The sequence below is a fragment of the Lytechinus variegatus genome, chromosome 11 (genome assembly GCF_018143015.1).
Source record: "Lytechinus variegatus isolate NC3 chromosome 11, Lvar_3.0, whole genome shotgun sequence".
In the NCBI taxonomy this organism is placed as follows: Eukaryota; Metazoa; Echinodermata; class Echinoidea; order Temnopleuroida; family Toxopneustidae; genus Lytechinus; species Lytechinus variegatus.
Genome location: NC_054750.1, coordinates 19,390,746 through 19,416,509, shown reverse-complemented (window position 1 = coordinate 19,416,509; position 25,764 = coordinate 19,390,746). Strand labels below are relative to the sequence as shown.

The 25,764-nt window shown below is 37.0% G+C and overlaps 2 protein-coding genes and 1 long non-coding RNA gene across 4 annotated transcripts in view; 2 read left to right on the top strand and 1 right to left on the bottom strand.

The window, feature by feature from the left end:
- Nucleotides 1-3,466, top strand: part of LOC121423774 (spindle assembly abnormal protein 6 homolog) — a 34,918-nt gene extending 31,452 nt beyond the window's left edge. For both annotated transcript variants that reach the window (XM_041619261.1, XM_041619262.1), the window contains exon 18: nt 156-3,466. In XM_041619261.1, coding sequence (XP_041475195.1) covers nt 156-471 — 316 coding nt within the window. In that variant the 3' untranslated portion in view covers nt 472-3,466. The remainder of the gene's footprint in view (nt 1-155) is intronic.
- A 2,200-nt stretch (nt 3,467-5,666) lies between these two features.
- Nucleotides 5,667-21,640, bottom strand: LOC121423998 (peptidylprolyl isomerase domain and WD repeat-containing protein 1-like). The gene is made up of 16 exons (XM_041619559.1): nt 21,437-21,640; nt 20,371-20,473; nt 19,251-19,351; nt 18,552-18,647; nt 18,062-18,149; nt 17,381-17,486; nt 16,198-16,341; nt 15,374-15,448; nt 13,267-13,441; nt 12,513-12,610; nt 11,890-12,089; nt 11,035-11,101; nt 10,104-10,186; nt 8,029-8,141; nt 6,820-6,971; nt 5,667-6,220 (listed from the first exon to the last, which is right to left on the bottom strand). The coding sequence occupies exons 1-16, from the start codon at nt 21,555-21,557 to the stop codon at nt 6,077-6,079; spliced, it is 1,866 nt and encodes a 621-aa protein (XP_041475493.1). The 5' UTR covers nt 21,558-21,640; the 3' UTR covers nt 5,667-6,076.
- Nucleotides 21,641-21,825: 185 nt separating this feature from the next.
- On the top strand, nt 21,826-24,505 carry LOC121424275. Its single transcript, XR_005971354.1, has 3 exons — nt 21,826-22,044; nt 22,713-22,930; nt 23,893-24,505. It is a non-coding gene; the product is annotated as an uncharacterized LOC121424275 (long non-coding RNA).
- Nucleotides 24,506-25,764: the final 1,259 nt, after the last annotated feature.

The window sequence follows — 25,764 nt, the reverse complement described above, 5'->3', positions numbered from 1 at the left end:
AAAATTGCTCAAAAACAGGAATCAACATCCCCCCACCTTTGCTGTGAGATGGTTCAAATAAACCAACTTTATTAATGGTTAAACAGGGATGCACTTTTAGTAAGCAAGACATACCGTATCAATGTTTTTTTTTTTGTATTTTTTTAAATTTCCAGCCCTGCATTGGACCCCAAATACCTCCAAAGACAAGAACAAGCTGGCCCGATGAGAACGGCCCCTCCACCAAGCTATCCCCTGCATGCTATGAACCAACAGAGACCTCCACATGTGGCTCCATCTCAACCTCTCTCCCAGACACACCCCCCTGCTGTAAGGGGGCGTGTCCCATCCATACCAGGGCCCAGGGGTGGAGGACCGGTGCAAGGGGGTAAGCCCGGGGAACAGGGAGGGGATCCTGCCGGTGCCGCTGGCCAGGGACAGCCACCTCTCATGAGCGCCTACTTCCCACGGTCGATGCAAACTGCTTCGTAGCTTCCGTATATGATTGACAATCCATTTGGATGCTTTTCCTTGGACTGTGAATACTAGAAGATTCATCTTGTGGGAGTCAGTGCCTTTGACAAGTGTTCGCAAGTACATAAATGGCATTGTACATATGCTATTCATCATCATCATTAAAGCTATCCTGAAATGAAGATATGCCGTGTATTAGTACGAGGCGTCATAGAGAAGTGAATTGAAGTTCACATACAGTGAAACATGTTTATAGTAACCATTCAAAGGGAAAAACAAACTTTAGCCTGGTAGACAGGCTCTGATACACATGTTGTGCTTTCACGCAAATCTATTAAGTGTTCACTAAAGACAGGCGCCTGCTAACACAAGTTTCACTGTATTTGAACATATTTCAAGGTGAAATGAAATTGAGAAATATGCCTCTCTGTAGCATTTAATATAAGAGACCCACAGGACTGCCAAGGGCTGAATTCATCAATGACGGTTGAGTGACCACGAGAAGCATTTTGCTGGGAAATACAGAGAGCTGTTATATGGTGTATGACTTTGGTTGAGTATGGCTGTACTATCGTCGAAGTCACTCATCTGCATATTATTGCACTACACTAGGTCAGCGCCTCTTTTGATGATGATCCACAGCATTTATATTGTGCCATATATCTTTTCAAAACATTCATAGGCGCAGGCTTATCCAATAAGTTAATTACTACACATCTGCAGAAATTAGTGAGTTTTGAGGGACGGTTTGAAGAGTTCTATGCCGTCAATTTCACGAAGCGAAGAAGGGAGGGAGTTCCAAAGAAATGGAGCAGTAGATGAAAAGGCATGGTCTCCAAATCCCCTTAGGTTTGTGATGGGTACATGAAGAGTGACACCAGTAGTGGATGAACGCAAGCAAGGACGTACACGGCGTTTGGATGAAAAGCTGTCTGCAGGATGCCTGGGAGCAATTCAACAGTTCAATCTGACCTGACAACTTTCCTTGTTTTTGATTGGCTGAGAAGCACTGTTACTATGGTAACTGTTGGATAAAACAGGACTTGTCAAATAAAACCTCCATTATGTCCTTCATGAAACACTCCCCTGCATGACAGAGACGATGCTCTGACTTTTGGCTCGTTGCCCAAGTTGCTCTTCTATTGTTACTTGATATTGCTACAGGAAGGGGCAATGGTTATCTCAATTAAATAATAGGGGTGTGTAGAGTTGCATCACCCAGTCCTCTCTTATTCTCTCTGTCACTTTCCCCTCTTTCTTTTATTACCCCTTTTTTTTTACTATTTTCAACAAAAAAAATGGTGGGAGGGGGCAGTCCCTCTTGTAGCTATGGGATGAAGAAAACACCCTGCCTTTGCAATCACTATTAATTGGGGATGATATATCGCTAGATATCGTGAATAACTATGTAAAAATGAAAATTGCCAATCTTTGTACATTGCACTTTGCAAGCAATGTTGTATCCCAATTTCATTTCATATCATGTAAACAAATGGGGAATTTAAAGAGTGAATTTTGACCTCAAAGGGGCACGGTGAACCTTCTGATTTTCGCTTCTATGCATTTACATTATACTTTTTCATCAAGCAGTCTGAAATGAATTAAATATGATGGTCATGTGATCTCTATACTAATGAAAAAGAAGAATGCCTGGGAACATACAAATACATTTTTTCTAATTTTTCTGGCAAATATTCTGGGATTAATGTGGTTAAGATAAGGAGGAAATTATTCATCATACTAGCGGGTGTATGTCAAAATCCTACATCTCAAAATGTTTTATCCTGGAGTAGGATTGTAATGAAATGCTTGTGAAATAGCACTGGCCTAAAAAATAAGTGTAGATTTTGACGTTCTTTTTCAAAGCAACATGGTGGGTCTTTGGTAAGAAGTGTATTTGAAGGGAAGACTTCATGAGAAGGGGGAAAAAACTTATCTTAAAATACTGCTGTTACTGATTGAAACCATAAACACACATCTCATCAAGCTGCAATTCATCTGGCAAGTTAAGAGTTAAAATGCCCATTCTACAAAATATATATAAAATACAACAGTAAAGGTGAACTAATGTTGTACAAAATATTTATTTACATACATTAAATACATGTACATGCTTGTACACAAAGACATAGCATCCGAAGTCATCTTCTTTTCTCCCTTGTTACAACTTTCTCTTACAAAATTAAAATTTCAGCTAGAAACCAATTATTCACGTGTTTGCGTTTAGCACATATGGAATATTGTGATTTACAACTATTATTGCTATTGGCTAATTCATAGGTCTTCACATGATTAACTTTTAGGTCTTTTAACTGGGAAAAAAGATGATCATGTTAGATATATTGATTGTATAATCTTATATAGATGTATTTAGAGTTTTTATGTAATAAGATGTACATTTCAAATAATTTTATCCGAAGTCTATTTTTAATGTACTGTATCATAAAATGTAGAAATTGTACAGAGGTTGAAATTTATAATTAATAAAGTTTGAATGTGTCATACAAAGTACAGTTAAAGCTTTGTCTCAATTTATACAACTATTCTGGTGATGTTTTGTTTCAGTTTTTGTATGAAATTACTTGGCCAAGAAATGTCTTAATACCATTAACCCTGATGAATAATACCTTTCAGCTGCTCCAAAGATATCCCTTATAAAGGTTGGTTAATGTAAAAATTAGTTTAGCAATCATTAACATTCAGAGCTTTACAATATGAAGTTGCCAATAAAACAGATTTCATCACTTGGCTGCCGTGCGTTGATTTTTAATCCCTGTGCAGCTTGCATAAGGGCGTTGGCTCATGCGTGTTACGCGAATAGAACCTTTGAGAAATATATCACCAATGGTTACCTTGCTGGCAGAATGGCATTAATTTCTGCATAATGTACAGTGTATGGAAAAGTTGACACCCTTCTTCCAGCGAGGCAACCATTGGTGATGTATTTTTCAAAGGTCCTTCAATTAAGATCTCATATACTGCATCCTAAAATGTGGTCCCATTGTATGCTAGAGCAGTAATTTCTAAAATCAATAAAGTAGGAACCAGACATTTTCATAATGTCTTAAGATGTATGGTAAGGTCCCCAAGTCTGCACATACCCGTATCTGCACAATTCTAGTAAAAGAAGATGTGCAACAACCACAATCTTTACACATACAATACAGAGAAAGATATTCATTCTGAATATCTGACTCAAAATGGTAGAAAAATTTCATGTGACGACCTAAAAATGCAACCTTTCTCATCGAAGACCCCAAATCGTATGTAAAGTGAATGGGTGCTCAGATATGGGGCACCATTTTTCTGTTCAATATGAAACTGAGTGGCAAGGTTTTTCCAGAGAACATCTTATATTTCAAATTTGTATGAGAATTTTTGCACACTTGCTCATCAGAATATGATAATGTGAAATAAAAAGAAATTCATGTTAAATCTTGAGTTAAAGGCATGGTCTGGGCTGGAAATATTTATATCTTAATACATAGAGTAGAATTCACTGAGCAAAATGCTGAAAATTTCATCAAAATCAGATAACAAATAATAAAGTTGTTGAAGTTTAAAGTTTAGCAATATTTAGTGAAAACAGTCGTCATGAATATCATTAGGTGTGCTGATGATGTCACATCCCCACTTTGTTTTCTTATGTTATTACATGAAATCATAATTGTTTTCATTATTTCATATTTGTGTGAATAATATGTCTCCCTTGTAATGAAATAAGTTACAGCAATATATATCTAATGCATTAAATCAGTTGTCAATCCAATTTTTCTAGTTCTTGGAGGAAGAAATTTGTATAAACCTTATTTCTTATAATGAAATACAAAAGAACAAGTGGGGATGTGACATCAGTACAACTAATGAATATTCATGACGACTGTTTTCACAAAATATTGTTAAACTTTAAAATTCAATAAACTTTTTATTTGTTATCCGGGCTTCGGAACTACAAATGTTTGTGAAAACGGGGGTCCTTGGAACGAGTCGCCTGCATGTGAGTGCGTATATGCATCCCTATGGAATGGGCACACATGCATGCAGCTAGCCCGTCGGCACGGGCGCCTGGTGCGCTAGCACAGAGGCAATGGTCAGACAGCGCTCAGCAACCGCTTTTCACCAAAATTGCGGCTCATTGTAGCAGATCAATGCGACCGGAACGGCGTAACGGAAAATATACGAAGCTTTGGAGTGGATTTCTTTCTTCCTTTTTCACGATAAGAAGAAAATGATATGCCTTGGAGCTGCTTTCTTTGTTCGTTTTCTCAATAAGACAAAAATGCTATGCCTTGGAACGGAAATTTGAGTGTAAAAATGGGGGTCCCCTCTGCGGCACATACCCACTATGCATTGTATACTGAGTCCCACCCCCACCCCCCCCCTCCCGTGCAAATAAACCGAGGAATAGCAAGCAGTTTGGCTGAAATGAAAGCCAAAACAAATCGTAGTCCTTACATTACTGAGGACAGTGATTTTCAGTTCACCTGTAATCCATTGTTGGTTCTTTACTCTTCATGTGAAAATTCATTGAATTTATCCTTGCACAAAAGAATTCTTGCTTTGTGTTTTGTAAATTTTCTATAAAACAGAAAATAACTGTCTCTACATACATGTGTAGGTCCTCTTTTCCTTCTACTTCTAATATGATCACTTACTTAACTATCCTTATAACATAAGATGCCAACAGTTAACTTAATTTTCTGTGCTTCTTGACCAAAATAATGCATATCAAAATTCATCTGATATTCTACCACAGTACATAACTATTGCAAGAAAGGCAACTTACAGACTGTTTTGAAGTGAACCGAAATATAGACCTGCCAACCTAAACAAGAACATTTCAGTGTTTAAAAAGCTGAAAATCAGTATTTCAAATAAATATTTTAGGATAACACATCAAACTGAAACTTTAGTAGAAATCAGTATTTTTCATGAAACCATCAAGTATTCTCATTTTTCAGTACAAAATACTGATAAGCAGAATTCAGCATTTTGTTATTCAGGGTATTAATTTGATGGTTTCTACGATAGGAAGAAATTCAAAGGAAATGCTTGAGCGCCTACATGTATATGGGCGGCGCGACTGACCCCGGGGCAACATAGCAGTGCTTTGTATCCTCAGGCATAAGCACTTTATAAATCCAGCTATTATTTTTATGAAGTGAAAGCAAAATTAAACACATACACAATCCTAATTTTTGTCAGGAGTAAGCAAACCACAATCGATATGTGCTTGTCAGTTCATTGACCCTTGACCTGTACCAATAATATTGATCTGTTATGCACCATAATTGGTATTTGGTAGGGAGGTTTGCACAGTCTTCAACAGCACTTTCCATCATAAGATCTGAGATCCCATATTATAAAGCTTAACAAATGATCATGGGGCTGACATCGATGATTGATTGCATTACTGTGTATGATAGTAATACATGGTATTGTCATAGTGCCAATTCCACTTTTACAAAATGCTCAAGATGTCAAAAGAAGTTACGAATTGCGAGAGAACTTTTGTTCCAAAGCAGATTGAAACAAACACAAATCATGAGAATCAGTCCTACGATCACTCGCTATAAAGCTTTGGTACAGGGCCCTGATATTTCACAATCCACGCACGCTGGTATCATTTGACGGATATGCTGACGATGCGTATGTCATCCAGGGGCTTATCGGTCTTGGGGTGAACTTTGACCTCACTGATCTTCTGGACGCATTCCATGCCCTTGATTACCCGTCCGAACACGGTGTGCTTCTGATCCAACCAAGGCTGGAAGAGAAGAAGAAAAATAAAATCATGACAGTTCATGTCAGTGAAAATTTTGCTCTGATTGAAAAGGTATGCTTTAAGCCTACATTAATTTCAAATGGGCCGAAATATGTTGGTAGATTGTATAGCTGGCGGGGGTGGGGTCCCCCTTTTCTCTACCTTCTGTCAAATAATGTCAAAGAATTCTACGAAGGCCAATATACATCTGTATTCAACAATATTTTCTTCTGCTGATGAATATTGAAATTCATCTTCATTGTATGCCACAAAGTCCACCCTCCACAAATGTTAGTCAATTCATTAAGGTGTAGTAAAGCTTAACTCAAAGGAACGATCGGAAGTTCTACAGGAACACCTACTTCTTCCGTACCATGATGATGATGACTACTTCAATCTGTATAGAAAATCTATTTTGACCCATGTATTCTATATTGGGTGTCGTGTCGTTCAGTCTGTGCGCATCAGAATCAGTAGACTAGCTTAGCCGGGGTAATATAGGAACACCTTGAGCACCTAGCAAGGTAGCAAGGTGGATATGTGCGCTATACAAACCCCTAAATTATTTATTATTATTAATAAACGCATACATGATTACTTACACATGGGACTACAGTGATGAAGAATTGAGAGCCATTGGTATTTGGTCCTGCATTGGCCATGCTGAGTGTGTAGGGACGATCGTGTCTTAGTTTAGGATGAAACTCATCCTCAAACTCTCCTCCCCATATTGATTCTCCTCCGGTTCCATTACCTGAATACACACAATAGAAGTGACAGGATTTGTAAGAATTGTTTCATAATATATGCATGCATGTTCCACCCTTGTAATGACACCACTGATGCGTGTCAATCCTGAGAGATTGGTCCTCCACAGTGTACTTGCCATCCTGCATTCATCATTGTAATTCTTTGACTTCTGAAGGTTGAATGTTTCCATGGAGAAGAAGAACAGGAAAGTAGGTTTCACGGTACACCATGTATTCTTTCGTGGGCAATCTATGTTGGTCCTGAAAAGGACCACCCAAACACCACGTTTCGACATTCCCCTGAAGACGACAAGAACACACTTGTCGAAAGTGTCGACTTTTGGGTGGTCCTTTCCAGGACCAACATATAATAATATGTCCATTTATATAGCGCAGTTTATATACTCAACTGCGCTTTGATACTTATATCATAACGTATCATATTATTAACCCAGCTGTAGCTGAGCCGCCATATCAATAGGCGCTAAAGCGTTCAAGGAATAAATCCTACCAGGTACCCATTCACCTCACCTGGGTCGAGTGCAGCACAATGTGGATAAACTTCTTGCGGAACGAATTAACGCCATGGCTGGGAATCGAACCCACGACCCTCTCTTTCAAAGTCCAGAGACCAATCCACTGGGCCAAAGCGCTCCAACGTGAAAGATAGTGGATAGGCCCATGAAAGGTGGTTGACCGTGAAATCAACTATACTCATTGTAATTCTCTTCATTTAACGACTACTGCTTTCGTGGATCTCACATGTAGTTCTAACGATTACTCTTCCCTTTAATTGGGATTTATCATTAAATATGTCTTTAAATTTTCAATTCTCATCCATGGCCCATGTCTTGTATGTTTCAGGAAAAAAGATATTCTAGAGCATATGATATAAAGTTGGTCCAGAGTAGGCTAGTTCACTGTGTAATTGCAAATATCACAAAGTCTTGAATTGGCGAGTAGAGTTGTAGAGCAGAAGCGGAAGAGAAATGAAAGCTACGATGACATTTGATAGAGGAATACATTAGAGCTAGTAATTCATTTACCAGAAATACATCTCACCTTGTGGATCCCCCGTCTGAATCATAAACTGCTTGATGACTCGATGGAAGATATGTCCGTTATAGTATCCATTCCGACTGTGTACACAGAAATTCTCTATGGTCTTTGGGCATCTGGGATACAACAACAATAATATGCAAGCTTTATATACAGCTTCATGCAGTGTTTCAATTTAACACTGCATACTATTACCCAAGCTGAAGCAAGGCTACTCTGATCGGGTGCTCAAGCATTCAAGGTACTCCTTCTGACCAGTTTCATAAGTTACAATTGACTTTCAGAACAACTGGTGATCCTTTCTTGTGCTAAATGATATTCACCATTAAATGTTCATTGGTGATTATTCAGCACATAAGAAAGGTTCCTCAGTATTCTTATCTTACAAACAGCTTTATGAAACACCCATCGGGTACGCATTTCCTACAAATGGCATATGTAGATGAATGTGTTGGTAGTGTCCCATAAAGCATATATGGTCAGTTCCCCCATGTCTGCACGGTCTCCCCAGTCTGCACACCCGCGTATCTGCATGATTCTAGTAAAAGAAGATACGCAATGAGCACAAACTTTACACATGCAATAAATAGACAGGTATTCATAAAAAATCCGACTCAAAATGGTGGAAAAATAATGAATTCAGGGCATTTCATGTGACAGCCTCAAAATGCAGCCTCTGTCATCAAAATCCCCGAATCGTGTGCAAAGTGAATGAGTGCGCAGACATGGGGTACCATTTTTTTTTTCAATCTGAAAATGACTGCCCAAGGTTTTTTCCAAGAAAATCATATATTTCTTTCAAATTTTTATGAGATATTTGGCACACTAACTCATTATGATGTAAGGAACATTATCAACTGAAAGGTTTTGTAAAATAAGAAGAAATTCATGTTAAATCTTAACTAAAATTGTTAGGTGCGCAGACTTGGGGCCCACCATCATACCACTTGTTAACTTGTCTAATAAAGAAGTCTTTACGATCAGAATTTTTTTTACAACTTATCAGTAACATTCTACTACCTACATGTATAAGAAGTTTTATAAAATCCTGGGTTAATCCTAATAATCTAATATCAGTGATTCTGTCAACACAATACATTACTCATATAATCAGAAATAGTGTTTTGAACACGCTACCATCAGAATTATAAATAGACAAATTCACCTTGACCCATTAAAATGTGATAAAAATTAAAGAGCAAGGTCGTCCAAACGTAAACTGCTACCAAGAAAAGCAGAAAAATGGGAGAAACATACCAACAAAAGATTAATGAAAACCAATCAACAGATAATAACAGATATAAACCTGTGCATTAATTGTGAAATTATGTTCAAGCATATCTCCTTCATGTAGTGTACAAATTCCATCGATTTTTGGCTCATTTTAACGATTCAAGATGAAATAATCTATTAGAATGTATTATTCCTACGGTATGGTGCATAAAATGGTAAGTCAGATCACAAATAAAAGACATCAAAAATCTCTGAAAATATGTAATATAGAATTTATGCACAGTAAATAGGAGAGCAACTAATGAAAATTTATGCCTCTGCAATGACAAGATTAAGGATATAACTAGATCACAACCTAACTTCACACATTTCAAATTATGGCCTCTTTGACCTTTAACCTTGTGACCCCTAAATCTAATCAGATAATCAACACTCAGATGAATAACTGTGAGACTGAGATATGTGTACAGTATAATGACCTCTTGACCTTTGACCTCATGACCCCCAAACCAACAGAGGCCCGTTGCAGAAAGAGTTGCGTTTAAACGCAAGTCAAAAAATAAATTGCAAGTCCAAAATGTGCGCTGGTGATTGGTTGAAAATCAAGTTGCGCATGATTTTTAGAGTTGCGATTGATTGCAACTCTTTCTGCAACGGGCCCCAGATCACTGTCAATCCTATGTGCATAATTGGACCAAGATTCCATGGCATTTAAAATAATGGAGACAAGTTGCCATAGTTTTAACTCCTTACAAAACTAGCCCCAAGTAGGGTTAACATTTGTCACATATATATCAAACATTTTTTTTTTTCAGGAAATGTGACTTGAAAGACACCATACTCACTCTTCTGTAAAGAGTTTTACATGGACATCACCCATAGTTGTATGAAGAATAGCAGTACTGGATAGTCTCTGGGCTGATCCACCCTAGGGTACGGGAGGAAGAAGAAAAATAAATAAATATCAGCTAATTCAGTCCTAAACCATGTCCCATTCATGCAAAACCTGATATATTTAGCTACAAACAATAAAATGCTCCTTGAGTATACAGGTAATCCCACGCGAGTTGACTTTCCATGAGTTGATTATTTGTCAAGTCAAAGTAATTGCTTGACACAGGATTATACAATGCATGTGTTAGATACCTTTCCTAGGTCAAAATTCTCCTAAGGTACCTTGTCAAAAGTCTCTGTCAAGTCTTTTACCAGGAATCCTGATGCGAGGGCGCTATGCATCTTTTCATAGAGACTTTAGTTTCTTGCATTCACCGTAATTGTTTTGTCTAGGATGAAGTGTGAGAATTGGCCCATTGCAGGATTCCCGCATGAATGACATGGTTCTGACTTTGAAAATATACCTCTATGTATAATGATTTGTAATGATTTGTTTTCACCCCCCCCCCCCCCTCCTTTCTCTTAGACTTATTTGTAATTATGTTATGACTATGATTATATTGTTATTGTTTATTTTACATGTATTAATATGATTTATTCTTTCTTTGGGGCCATTTTATACAAGCAGTTGTGCTTCTTTGACCCCTCCATGTGTAAAATATCTTTTAATGTCAATGATTTGTATATACATATATTTTTGATTGTGGAAATAAATTTGAATTGAATTGAATGTAATTAGAACAGGCATGTTATGTAACTGAGGCATAAAAAACTTTGATCACTCAAAAGTATATCACACAAACAATTGTAAAGTAAAAGGGCTAACTAATGGTAGTAACCATAATAATAATCATTGAGGTAAAAATGGAAATTGGATCATACCTGTGTTGCAGCCATTTGTTCTTCTTTGCTTGGTTTCTCATTGAATACATCTCTTTCAGCTTCATTACTAAACAATAAAACAAAAATAAATAAACAGATGAATAAACATTTTCTACAGGCAGCATTTCTACTTCTACACTGATTTTTCGTAGTCTGTCTTGTACCTCCGAAATGTTTTGATATCATATCACATCTTAAAAAGGTGGACATGCTCCAAATCATATAAAAAACATTTACATTAAATTTTCTCATCATCTGGTATAATCTTCAAAGGGTTCTGAAGCCTTTCTCCTCCCCAAAGCAAAGAGCGAGAGAAAAAAAAACATGACCTGCATTGAATATTTTTAACATAAACCAAAGGAAAACAAAGGTTTCTGCTGTCAAATATCCCATATTACATTATGTACATGTAGCTTGAAGGAGGAGAAACAATTACTGATCCTATATACACCAAACTGCAAAATCACCAGTATTAATTTAACACCATCCTGCTATTCATATCAGCAAACACCTGAGAAGTGTTGAAACAACACCAGTTTAGAATCAAACCGATATTGTTTAATCGGTGTTACTTAAATGCCTATCTGGTGTTAGCTTAATACCAAATTGGTGTTTCAACACCTTTCTGGTGTTTTCCAATGTAGATACCAGGCTGGTGTTGAATTAACACCAGTGTTTTTGCAGTGTAACAGCTCAGTTCATCAGGACTGTTGGCAGTACTAGCGATTCATATGTACATTAATCTCAGAGTATGATAAGGAATTTATGATGGATTCATAGTTGAACATTTTACCCTTTGCCCGCCCCCGGCCCCCCCCCGGCCCCCCCCCCCCCTCCTTTTTTGCCAAGTCTCACCTCTTTGCATCGTCGGGCTCCCTCCTTGTGAAGAGGTAGAAACGGTTTTTCTTGAAGGCACTGCATACCAGGGTAGGGTCTGCTTCGCTGCCCTGTAAGGCAGGATTGTCGGATGCGGTCATCTCTAGCGTGAGGGCGCCCTTTGTTTGTTTGGGTTTCCCTTGATACATGCTGAGATGCAAGAACCTAACATTCTCTTGCTGGAAGGGTAAGACAGAGACAGATGGACAAATAAAAAGACCTCATACACACCGAGTTATCGAAATCTGGAAATTACTGTTTTCAAAATGCTTATCGACAACTTTGGCAAGTGAAAGATAGTGCTATTACGCAACTGTAATAGTGCCGATTGATTGGTTGATCATAAGCTTATTATATAGTCTAGTATTTATCATAGGTAATAAATTTTGCCAAAATGAATGCCCCTTGCTGTCTCGCCTGCATCACACAATTCAATATAGAAGCAGGTAAAACAGGTGCAATAATAATGTATACTCATCTGAGAGAAGCTCATTTTATACCTGATGTATATTTATTCCACTTCAGGTCTAACTATGATAACAAGCAAGTACATGTATCTGATAACAAGTATCTAATTGCTGATGAGTATCAAGTTTACTCACCTTTCCTATAATTCTTGATATCCTGTTGGTGTGTAGGTTGAGTATCTTGATACCAAGCATGGTAGCATACAAAACAAAGTAACCACTCTCATCAAAGACTGTAAGAAAAGGAGAAATCAAATTGTATCGCACCTCTGTAAACATCACTATCAGTTTCATAACTGTCACTGTCACATTACATCTTCATCATCATCATCGTCATCATCATCACCATCATCATCTTCACCATCAATATCATCATCATCAACATCTTCATCACCATCATCACCATCCTCATCATCATCACCATCATCATCATCACCATCATCATCATCATCATCACCATCATCACCATCATCATCATCACCATCGCCATCATCATCAACATCACCATCACCATCATCATTATCATCATCACCATCATCATCACCATCGTCATCACCATCATCAACATCATCATTATCATCATTACCATTACCATTTTTTTGTCATTGTCATTACTTCACCATCATGATTATCATCACAATAGTCATCACCATAGCAATCACCATAATAACCATCATAATCATTGTTTTTGTTAATGGAATCAATCACCATCAAATTACAAACACCAACATCATATTACACTATCACCTTTAATTTTGTCAATTCAATCACTATAATCACTGCAAAGTTTTACACGCATATCTTATGTAATTCATAGAAATTAATACATATTAAAGGTACCTCAATTTGTTTATTTGAGCATTAGAAGAACCCCCCCAAAAAAACTCACTGATATTTGCAAGAGAGAATGCATCCGATTTCTGCAAATCTCTCTCTACTGCCATTCGTCTACCAAACTCCATATCAGGTAGCTGTTGCCTCATCTGTTGAAGTTCTGTGAATGTCTTCAAAGATTCATCTAACACCTTGGTGAGTTTACCCGTCAGAAAGCGAAAGATGCGAATCTGAAATTCATAATAGAAATAATAATGATGGTTTAAATGTGATCAGATGATTAAGTCAGGATAAACTTCAGCAACGATTACTGTTGTCAATTGTCATACTGATGCCTGACAGTAATGATAATGATAACAATTAATAATAACATGAAAGCACCAACGATATTACAATAATGATGGTCACTGGTGTTCATGTTATGAATCAGACCACAGAGCATTCTTATTTTGGCGGGCATTACTGTACTAGCTCTCAAAAGAAGAACAAAAATCTCTTTCGATGGTAAGAAAAAGGAACCAGGTGAGTTGCAATGTCAGTGCATAAATCATCTTCCGTTAGGCATACTCAAACTTGAAAGTTTGGACATAAACACCCCTGTCTCCAAAGCACACTACCAAAATTAACTGCGTTCAGCGCTTGACCCCCTAACCCCAAACATAAGCGACAACCATATGCTGGTGATTGTACGTCAACGGACAGATACAGATACTTGAAGCCCCCCTCCTCCCCATAAGGAATTACCATTGAAACAGTGCCCAAGCTGAATTGGTCTATAATTCTATCCATGTTATTAAGCACATGGGGTAGTGGCATTATCAACCCAGTCATTGCCGAGCTGCCAAAGTATCTCATGTTTAAAGGACAAGTCCACCCCAACAAAAACTTTATTTGAATAAAAAGAGAAAAATTCAACAAGCATATCACTGAAAATATTGTATAATTCAAACAATAAAAAACAAGAAATAGTGAGTGACATCATCGACTCTCTAATTTGGATGTAACTGGCTCGTTCATATAACTATTTTGTTAAAAATAAGCGAAACTTTGAAATGTCATAACTTTCTTATTTTACATCCGATTTTGATGACATTTTCAACATTGTGCTTGTCTGATTTTTCTCTATTGATTCAAATCAACATTTTTCTGAGGTGGACTTGACCTTTAAGCATATCACCCATAGACAATACAAAGGGAATACTGGACACTCCTTACATCGATCAATAAAACACTGAATTTCATACATGGGAAGGGCTGCCTAGGGTCCCGGAGGGGCCACTTCCATTGACAAGTGGATACCATGCGCGACCATGGGGTCTCGAAAAGCACCCTAAACACGTATTTTCCACATTCTGAAAATGCCGCCCTTAACAAGTATTGGTGTGTGAAACCCTACCTTTAACAAGTATTGGAAACAAAACGATACTATATTGGCAAGTATTCCGTGAATTGAGCCCCTAAACAAGTGTACAGCGATATTTCAATTGTCATGTCACGGACGTTGGTCGTCGGTTTTACATTTACCTACATCATTGGGTATAGTACCTCCCAAACCTCATGCAAATAGTACTCTAAACACGTAGTGTTGACTCTTGGGGCAAAAAGTACATCCTTTACAAAACAAAATACATGTAGTCTTCATTTTCTATACCCTCGCAAATTTGACCCTAAACATGTAGATACAAATAGATACCCTTTTTTCATTATTTTAGTGTTTTTGACACCTTTATTACGTTACGTACGTAAGGTGCCCTATCTTGAAAAAGACATCCTTTTTATATGTTTTTTTGGTCGCGCATGGTATCCACTCATCAATGAAAGTGGCCCCCCCCCCCCCCCCCCGGGCCTAGGGTGTAGGGACACTGGTGAAAATCAACAAAGTCTGTTGCTGTGTATAAAACATATAGGGGAACTCAAACCATGCTCGAGGGAGGAGTGGCAAGGGGAAATTCCAGCTAACCTTTTAAAAAAATTCAAAGAAAATATATTTATTTTGTTAGCATTTTTTGAAGAAATATTATCAAAATGTGCATTGTTACTTGTGCAGTTGCAATCAATCTTAACTTGAAAATATCCTTGCAGTGCCCACAACATGGAATCCTCATTCCTAGCCCCCCCCCAACCACAACTTAACAGAATGTGTATGTCATAAATACGCTTACCTTTCTATCTTTGGCTATCGTTGCAACAAGTTTACCATCAGGAGAGAAGTTAAGACTGGTAGGCACTGTTTTACACTATATGCAGGTAGGAAGAAATATGAAACCGGTTTATCAAAAGCTAATCGATATAATATTGATAATAATTTAGAATTGGAAAATTTCAAGGCCTTTCAAAATATATATACATTTCTATTGAACAACAAGTAGGGGGAATTAGTGTCAGTTTCTTATCATCCTAGCAATTAATATTCCAAGCAAGAGCAGCAAGAGATAATTCACTGAATTTTTATTCCATTTCCAATATGTAAATATATATTGAAACTGCTCTGAAATATAATCCCTTATGGCCAGTTAAAACTAATTATGTAATGAAATGTGTATGACATAATTTCCCTGTGATTTGGAACTCTACTCCTAGAGATGTAGTTGAAAGCAAGTCTGTTAGGTCATTCAAAAAAAGATTGAAGAAGTTCCTATATCTTAAATATGTATAGTTATTTTTTTCTTGTAGATTGACACCTTTTATGTTGTTTTTCTGTTTGTTTTTGTTTATTGTTTATATATCATGTTTAATTATTCAACTTATTGTTTCTCTATACCATGTCATGTTATCAACATTTTGGAAACTGCACTTACACAAGGCCACTTGGCTTTACTTATGCAGTTCCCCATTTCATTTTAATTTTTTACTCTTGCTTGTAAAATATATTGTTTCTCATACCTTATAATTTATTTCATTGAGAATGAAATAAATGCAAATTGAAATGAATTGAATTAAATGTTCTTGAAATGTATTTCCCAGGCTGAATTACATGCACACATACCTTGACAAACTCATATAGATCTGTATCCGTCTTGTACTCGAAGCTAACACAAGATGGGAAGCAGTAGTCTTTCTTTGGTCCCATCCAATACTCCAAGATGCCTTGTTTATCGACGGAGAGAGCAACCTCAAAAACTGGATTGTACTGGTGGAAAGGGACATGAATTCAACAAATATGGGCCTGTATTCTGAAGTCGGGTTTAACTTAAACTCAGGTTTAAAGTTGTGGTTTAAGTATGGGAAGCCAAAAGTATCAAAAATTTTATTAAGTTGTACATTTCTTATGTTTACTCTGCTCTTTCCTGATTCATCGATGGTGAAGACAATCATCTATTTATACTTCCTAGATAATTATGAATGATTTAAGAGCCAAATGAGCTGAAATATGTTATCTCTACTGTTAGTGATTTATGTAACAATTGGCCATCCATACTTAAACCACAAATTTAAACCTGAGTTTATAGAATACAGGCCCGTAGGCCTGTATTCTGAAGTCGGGTTTAACTTAGACTATGGTCTAACTCTGTGCTAAAATTATGGGAAGCCAAAAGTGTCAAAATTTTATTAAGTTGTACATTTCTTATGTTTACTCTGCTCTTTCCTGATTCATCGATGGTGAAGACAATCATCTGTTTATACTTCCTAGATAATTATGAATGATTTAAGAGCCAAATGAGCTGAAATATGTTATCTCCACTGTTAGTGATTTATGTAACAATTGGCCATCCATACTTAAACCACAACTTTAAACCTGACTTTATGGAATACAGGCCCATAGTGTCTAGAGATTAAAGATTATGAATCTATATCACTTTTATATTTCGCAATTCACCTAAAATAAGAAAGTATTAACAATCTAGAAGTAAGTAAATGAGGCATATTGCATGAACTATTGCATAATATATAAATTTATAGAGCGCAGAAACTATTCCATAAAATATATATTCTACTGAGCTTTATGGGACTCCTAAAATGCTTGTTATCAATTAAATAGATGTGTTTTGAGCTTTGATTTAAAGTTGTTTACAAATGGTGCTTTCCTAGTCTATAAATGAGAGATAGTATTAAGTGAGTTGAATATACTGAACTACTGTGGGTGAAATAAAAGGAACCTGGATGAAAATCAAGGCTTGTTGAATCTGCAGATTCCTTGAAGACAAAAATATGCTTTTTATATTTCTCACCTTAATAAGTATGACCGGGGCAGAATGCTTATTGTCCAGTGTGTGTAGGGGTTCACTTGTACCCTTTCCATCATAAACATAAATCTTACCACTCTCACTATCAGATCTGCAAGACAAAATAATATACATAGACTGCACCTCATGTCACCTTCAATCAATTATTACACTGTTTTACTGTAACTACACTGTACACTTGCTTTACATATATTTGCTAGTATATACAGTACCACTAAGAAATAAAAATCAAGAATTATCATGATTCATCATAACTTAATCACAAATCTAATTGGTAAATCACTTGGGACCATACTACAAACATTTCACCTCTTGGCAAATGTGACAAAAGGGGTTGGTATCACAAAATCCTGTTCATTAAAGAAGAATTGCCAATTTGATGATCACATACAGCAAACCCAGAACTTTGTAAAAAGTCATAACTTTAAAACTTTGAATAGCGACCCTATATAAAATAGCTCTTCTGTACACTTCATTGCCTTCAGTTTATTTCATTTTTTCCCCGATTCACTTTAAGAGTTAGTGATACTTTATACTGCGAGCTACATGTGCACGCCAAATATTCTCCCGAGAGCTGGAGGTATAAATCAAAACATAAAGAAAACTTGGTTTCTGCATAAGTCTGTCGGTTCTATTTGACTCTTATTTTGTCTGATGAATGCTTACATGGCAAGTGCAGGTATAGCATCACCTGCTCTGTAGATCCACTGACATCGACCAGGTACAAAGGTCAGCTTCATCATGTTGATCATATCTGTTTTTTGGGGAAAAAATAGACAATAATAATACTTACAGGCACCATAATGAGGATAATAACTGGAAATAAGTAGGACCCCCAACCTATCATAATAAAGTCATTACCATGGGAAATTGGCAATACAGTTCCAAATGCATTTGAAAAATGTGTTTTGCACATCTACCAAATATCATGTGTACGCTAAGTCTCGTGAGAACTGGGTCGAAACTGAGGGAGTAGTTTGCTCTGCAAGATAAGAGGTTATTCAAAGAAAGTGGCCAACATCCCTTTAATACAAGCAGTCCAAACATTTTGTTTAGTGTTACTCCTTGTGCATTAACGGTGGAAATCACAGAGACACACTCAAGTACTTGTAAGGATTTTTTTGAGGGTATGAAAACAATGAAACAAAAAACTCACCAAAGTTTGTAACATCAAAGATCTTTGCAGATTTATCATCAGATATAGTTGACAAGTATGCACCATCACTGCTTACAGATATGTCTTGTATCTTACCTACATCCATGAGAATGATGAAAATTATAAATAATTAGCTCCTTATAATGCACCTGAACAAACATAATCATACTCTGTAGCAGGCCACAGACACTCCTCATGTTTTTACTGCACACTGGATGTGAACTTTACTTCCAATAATCCATTAACTAGCCCAAATCACTTAATTTCGCAATTTCAAATTGTAATGCGAAAAATGAATAAGCATATACCATTTTGGTGAATTTGGCACTAAAAATGGGAATTTTCAAATTGATCTATGTACAGAAAAATGGCTAGAATCTATTCACTGGGCCTGCAAAAAAATATCAAACAATATCTAGGTCTTTCAACCGCTTCATACTGGTAGAACATAGAAAGTTGAGCAACATTTTTGTGAGCATGTTTTGAATTGTGTGTTTATATGCAAACAAATCTTGACTATGACATGATCAGGAGTCTGTTTCATAAAAGACTTGCAATGATGGGAACTTCGCTATTATGGTATCAATGATGTGGTAAGAGAACACAGCAGCCACTCAAAATCAAGGTTTCCATGGTAGATGCCACGGTAAATAATTGTAAGTCTTTACAAAATGTGCCACCGAAGAACGTTTTTCTTACCCAGATGTGCTCTGAAATGTTTGACAAATTCAATGTCACCCTCTTGCTTCTTCCAGAACTTGACATGGCCATCGCAGCTGGCAGTGATGATAAACTCGGTCCTGTGTGAAGGAAAATGGAGCCATGTTAGCAATTTTTTTCAGACAAAAAACAATAGTACACCAGGGGTCTGGGTTGTGTATGTGGGGGGGGGGGGTGTACCAATCAGAAACTTTAGCTGATTTGGAAAACAAGTTAAATGAAATGCCCATATGTCACTCTCACCTGCATTTATATGCAACTCAATATAGCAGCAGTGTTGACTTTTTGACATTGAAAAATGTGACATTTCAAATATGTTTACCCTCTGCATCTAATAATCCATGGTCATCATCATGGGGCAGCCTAAGGATGCCCAATTGAGTTGCCTCAATGTCTCTATTATTCCCTTTTATTGGCATGCTGATACCAAAGTGGCCTTGCAATAAAAAAAGTGAATTAATTACCTTAAACAATAAACACATGCTTTACAAATATCCTCTTGAAGGAAAGATGAAATAAAGGTTTTGATAAAGTTGTTGACCTGAAATGACGTTAAGGTCTTGATAAAATGACCTGAGCTTGTGGATAGAGACTTACAGTTCTTGACAATATTTTTGCCTGGCTCTACCAAGATTACAATGCCAGGAAAAAATTTCTGAAGGCAGATGGATATAAAACGGTGCCAAATAAGCAGAAAATATCAAACATGGCAAAAATATATTCCAGTGCTAATGTACATGTACTAGGTTTCATCAATAAGCAATTATGCATATATTATAAGAAATGCATTCCATGATATCTCAAAGTGATCACAATAACAAAATTCAAATAAATAATGTGGAACAAAAGGGGAAAAATTTGACAAACCAAAGAATTTCAAATTCAGGCCGGTGAGAAACACAATAAATTCTATTTTCAAATCCAGCTTAATAAAACAAAATACTCTGCTGGCAAGCAGTGAACATGAATAAAACTGGCATTACTGTATTTGATACATTTTTGTTACTTTTACTTTTCGCTTGGTCTTTCTTTAAAACAACATAGTGTCACTTCCCCATTAAAAGATTTAAGTATGCAAAAAAAAAACAGTTGTCCTTACTTTGTGGCGGCAACATGAGTGATGGTGTCCCTATGCATCAAACTCTTTTCATAAAGCTCTGCAGAAGGCATGTTGTCCAAGTACACATTTTCAAACTCGAGCACTGCATAACAATAAAATCAAGGGGAAAAAATAAGCTGTGTGGTAGTGGATCATATTACCAAACACTTTTCATGAATTCAATCATATCAAACACATTATTCTCATAAAATTTACCAAACTTTCACCATAAATACACAATTACCGGTACCTAAAAAATATAAATATGTAAACATTTTGCCAAAATTGTTTTTCCTTTTCATGATATTAGCTTTCAATCAGACCCCTCTTCGCATGTGAAATATTTTGGTCACTTGAAAAAGGTATCGTATTACCGAACGTGTGTTTTCTATGGGAAAAGTTGAGAAAACAACAAAATCACTGATAATGAGATATTTTGACCATATTTTATTACTTTTAGAAAAATATTAAGACTGAAAATTTATTTTTGACCATTTCTCATCATCTTTCTATTCAAGTTCTCTTTCAAGGATGTTGCAAAATTTTGAGCGTATGAAATTATTTTATGATGCGTATGATGTGCACGTTGCGTAATACAGGGCCGGTCAGTAATACAATCACTCACTATACTAAGGCAAGACCCATGTTGTACAGCATACCATTCTTGCCCTCACAGTCTATCAGAGACTGTTCTATGACTATAACGAGTTTTGGCATGAGCGGGACTCGAACCCCTTACGAGTCACGTCAAGATCTACGTAGTACGTTTATCCAAAACTTGCGCTCTAACCGACTGAGCTGAGCTACTAGCTCTGCCTCTCTTAATATGTGCCCCCCTCATGCCCTTCTCCTCAGTCCCCTTGCCTTTCACTTTCCTTTCCCAGCCCCTTCTCTCAGACTGAGTCTCACTCTTACTCCGCGCTCCACCATTCGGCGTCGTGTCGCTCATCACCCCAGTCGCGCCAGGCGTGGCGTGGAGGGCAGCGCCGGCCGTAACCGGACTTCTGACCGACGTTTGCGGGGCGGGGGAAATCGACTCTCCGTTTTCAATTTCAATTTCACTTACCCTTTTTCTTTTTAGGCTTGATAGCCTCCGCGGGCATCGGACCAATCCATTCATCATCTTCATCTTCCTCTTCCATGCTACGTTTTGTTCCCTTTTCCACCAAGTCACCCGATGATGCCATTATGAGGTGTAACTTGTAACAGTTAGCTAGCTTTGCTCCAATTTCCAATAGAACACACGAGAATAATTATATATGGGACTGAGATTAACAATGCATGTAGCGAAAATCGGTTCCGGGACAGCCCGACCACCGGACAGCCCGACCCTGGACAGCCCGACCCGCTGCCCTGGACAACTCGTCCCGGTCGAGTTGTCCAGGGTTGGCTCTGAATCGGACAACTCGACCACTTGAATTCTTCTTCAAAATTTCATGAAATAAAATTTCAAACTTTACTTCAAAAGTATTTTCCCGCATAATCCATGTTTCTTCAATACATTCTCGACAGAAAAATTGACATTTCAGTGCATTTTGAGCTATTTTGATAGAAAATAATGCGAGTTCCCTTGCAACGAGAATAATCCGATACCGCCGGCGAGCCGTGTTCATTTAACTTAATTACAACTTGCAAATTTGAGCTGATTTTTCCGTCACTTTACATATTTTAATGGTGAGTGTGTGCTATTTTGTATTTTCATATTCCGTTTTCACATTTACTGTACTTATTTAAAGTTATTGCATTTCACAAAACTGATACTTAATGCAAACTTTTTGAGATAGTTCACCTGGAAAGGACACCGATGCGGTGCTGCCTTTGCCTCGCCGGCCGGCCAGCTGGGCGACCGGCTGTGCTGTGATTGAGTGAGGCAGTCAGCTCAACTAGCTATGCGAGGTCAACTTATTTTAGTTAATTTTTCCGTCTCTTGACATATTTCCCATTTTCCAACGGCGAGAGTGTGCTATTTTTGCATTTTTACACTTCTACTTATTAACAAGTTTTTTTAATGTCAGTAAGCTGAGCTGATTTTAGGAAGTTGATTGACTGCGTGGTCGGAATGCCCTTCCCAAATTTTAAAGTAACCATCCTTGACGCCCCTTTTTGGAGGCCTTCAGGCGGGGGGGGGGGGGGGTGTGCTTCCAACCAACATCTAAACCAATTAAGGAAATAGATTTGAAAATGTCTCAGTTTGTAAGTTATGAAGTTTACAATATGGAATAGTTTATTGAAAAAAATGTATTATACCGAAATTGAAAAACTTTACGTTTTTATCAAAATCTAAATTTTAAAACTTGCTTTTCGTTATCGAAAAACATGTCTCTTATTTTTTTACCTGTCAGTATCTGTCACAGCTTTTTTTAATGCAAATTCCACTGGAAACAACGGGTCTTCTGGAGGATACAAGCACTTGGGCTGGTCCCAACCACCTACACCCAGGATGAGAAGAGGTTTCATACTCGACAAGCGATGGCCTTGGCTTTCCATTTCTTTCACGAGCAGAAATGATACCGAGTTCCAATGACTTGGGCATCAGAGCAGCAGTCCCTTTATCGATGAGGTAAGTACAGCTTCTTCGATAGTATCAAATTTGTGAACTTCATGCAGGCACATCAAATTTCAATTTTTATTTTTTGGTATTTTCAAATTCTTTGAATGAAAGAAAGAACAATTGAATTGAACATTTACTTATTTTTTATATACATTGTATTCATAAAAATTTAAAATTGCTTCTTAAAAATGTGAGTAACTACTACATGTTTAGGTTAAGTAGAAGTTGTAACATTCTAAATTAATTTTGGGTATGTAGGGGTTATGCTTAATTCATGAGGAACATTTATGTCATACACATCTAGATGATACCAAGTATTGTTCAAGTGAGCTTGAAGGGGAAGTTCACCCTGACAAAAAGTTAATTGTAAAAAACAGCAGAAAAAATAAAAATATGGCCAAAGGTTTGAGGAAAATCCATCAAAGAATTGAAAAGTTATTAGAATTTCAATTATTGGATTTGTGATGTCATGTGTGAGCAGCATTTCTGCATAATAAATGGTAAAAAGTCAAGAAATTGTAATTTTCTAAGAAAATTGAAACTGGTTTTACTATGCCTTTTGTATATATTCATAAGACAAAACACTTCACACCCAAACCTGAAAAGAAAAATAAGTCATCAGGAACCATTGAAAAAATTGAATTCATGAATTTTATATTACAAAACATATGGGGCAGCTGCTCGTTTATGACGCCACAAATCTAAAACTTGAAATTCGAATAACGTTTTGAAACTTCCTCATACATTCACCAATATTTTTTTGGTATTACTTTTCTGCTATTTTTATGACCAACTTTTTTTCAGAGTGAACTTTTCTTTATTATTGAATTAGTTGCAATTAATTTAACTTCAATATATTTAAAAAATGTATTTGCTTCTAAACTGAAGGTTGAAATGGTTTGTTTCAGTAGCAAAAGAGGTGCAGAGCTTCAAATAGTTGAAATTACTTTATTTTATTTCTATCTTTCCAGCTCTTTGAGACCACCTGAATTGCAAGCTCTGTATGGCCAGTTCATGTGTGACAAAATAAAAGATGAGGAAGGGTTGAAAATCCCTCCAGCTAAGTTAGGGATCATGTAATTGCCATGGAAACCAAATATAGTAACGTATAACAGGTTGTATATTCCTGAAAGGGCAATTGTTGGATAAATGTTAATTTATATTGGCACTAAAGTAATTTTAAGATCGTCCTTAGCTTTACATAAACACCAAGAGCAGAATATTGTTCCCAGTTGGAATTGTGTCATATTTATTATCATAAGAGTATTATCATAATTGTGGTAATGTATTCCTATTTGAAATTTTGAACCAGTATAAATGTGGGATATGTTTTATATACACTGAAGTTCAATATGTGTTACTATGTAATTTTAGATCTGATCAAGTTTACCTTAATGTTACTTAATAAAACCCACTTAACTCCAAAGAAGTATTTTGAATATTTGGTTCTTGCACTATTTTGTATCTCTTTTCTCGCTGAATATTTACCTTTTATTGAGAGCTGCGGTGACGGGTTCCATGACATTTGCTCTGGCAAATTCCACACCATAATCTTATGAACAGCTTCAACCAGCAAGGTCTAAACCTAACTTTAAACCATATTGCAACCCTGAACCTCTATCTTAAGGGGCTTTCACAATTGCTCGTGTGATTGTTTGCGATCACTTGGTCACAATATATGTTGCACAGAATTGCAACTGTGAAGGGTTGTAAGTAGTTGCGCAGCCAATTGTGAAAAGGGCTTTAGACAAAATTAAGCCTGGGGCAATTGTCGCAGGAGCAAATGTTGTGTCACATGGTAATCAGATGAAGATGATTGGAGAGATGAAGATGGGGGGGGGGAGGATGGAGATGAAAGGTGGGATGGTCATGACGAGGAGTGATGGAGTTGAGAGGGGTGTGGATGATGAGTGGATGGAGATGATGAGAGGGGGGATGGGATGAGGCAAGGATGGATGGAGATGATGTGGAAGGGTTGACAGGAGTAGGGGGTGGAGATGAGGAAGAGATTGAAATGAAATGGGGATGGAGATGCGAAAATGGTTGGAGAAGACGGGAATGGAGATAATGGGAGTGGAGATGTCAGGCGGCGTGTTGATAATGAGAAGAAAGATAAAAGGGCAGGGGGGGGGGGGTGATCATCACAAACATTGCCTCCACCAACTTCATCATCAATATCATTACCATCATCGTAATTATGACATCATCATCACCACAAACTTCATCATTATCATTGGCGTACTGAGAGAAAGATTTTGAGGGGTAAGATATGGCCCATCATGCCAAAGTTATTATTTTAAATTGTGAATGAGTAAAATTTTTTACAATTTTATTACACAAACTCTTTTTTATTATGACATCGTACTAAAACTCTTCTCTCTTTTCGTTTCTCTTTCATTCTTTTTTTTGTATTTTATCTTCTTTGTTTGGGGGGTTGCTCTTGCCCCTAAGACCATGATCCCCCACCACCTGTATTCCACTGTTCATTACCAATACCATCTACTATCGTCATAATCATCAACACCACTAGCTTCATTACCATCATCGTCATCACTAACATCACAACCACCATCATCGACATCATTACCATCACTATCATCACCACCTCCCATCTCAAAACAATCACGAGACACCGACACCAGTCCATAATTATCTTTATCACATCATCATTATCCTCATCACCACAACATCTTGATTGTCATCCTAATTATTTTATCTGTGATTTCATACACAGATACTAGTACTTATGTCACATTATTCATCTCTTACTGTAAGATGGACTTTACATATCACCCAAAAATGACATTTCAATCATTGTTAGTAAAAATGAATGAATAGGATTT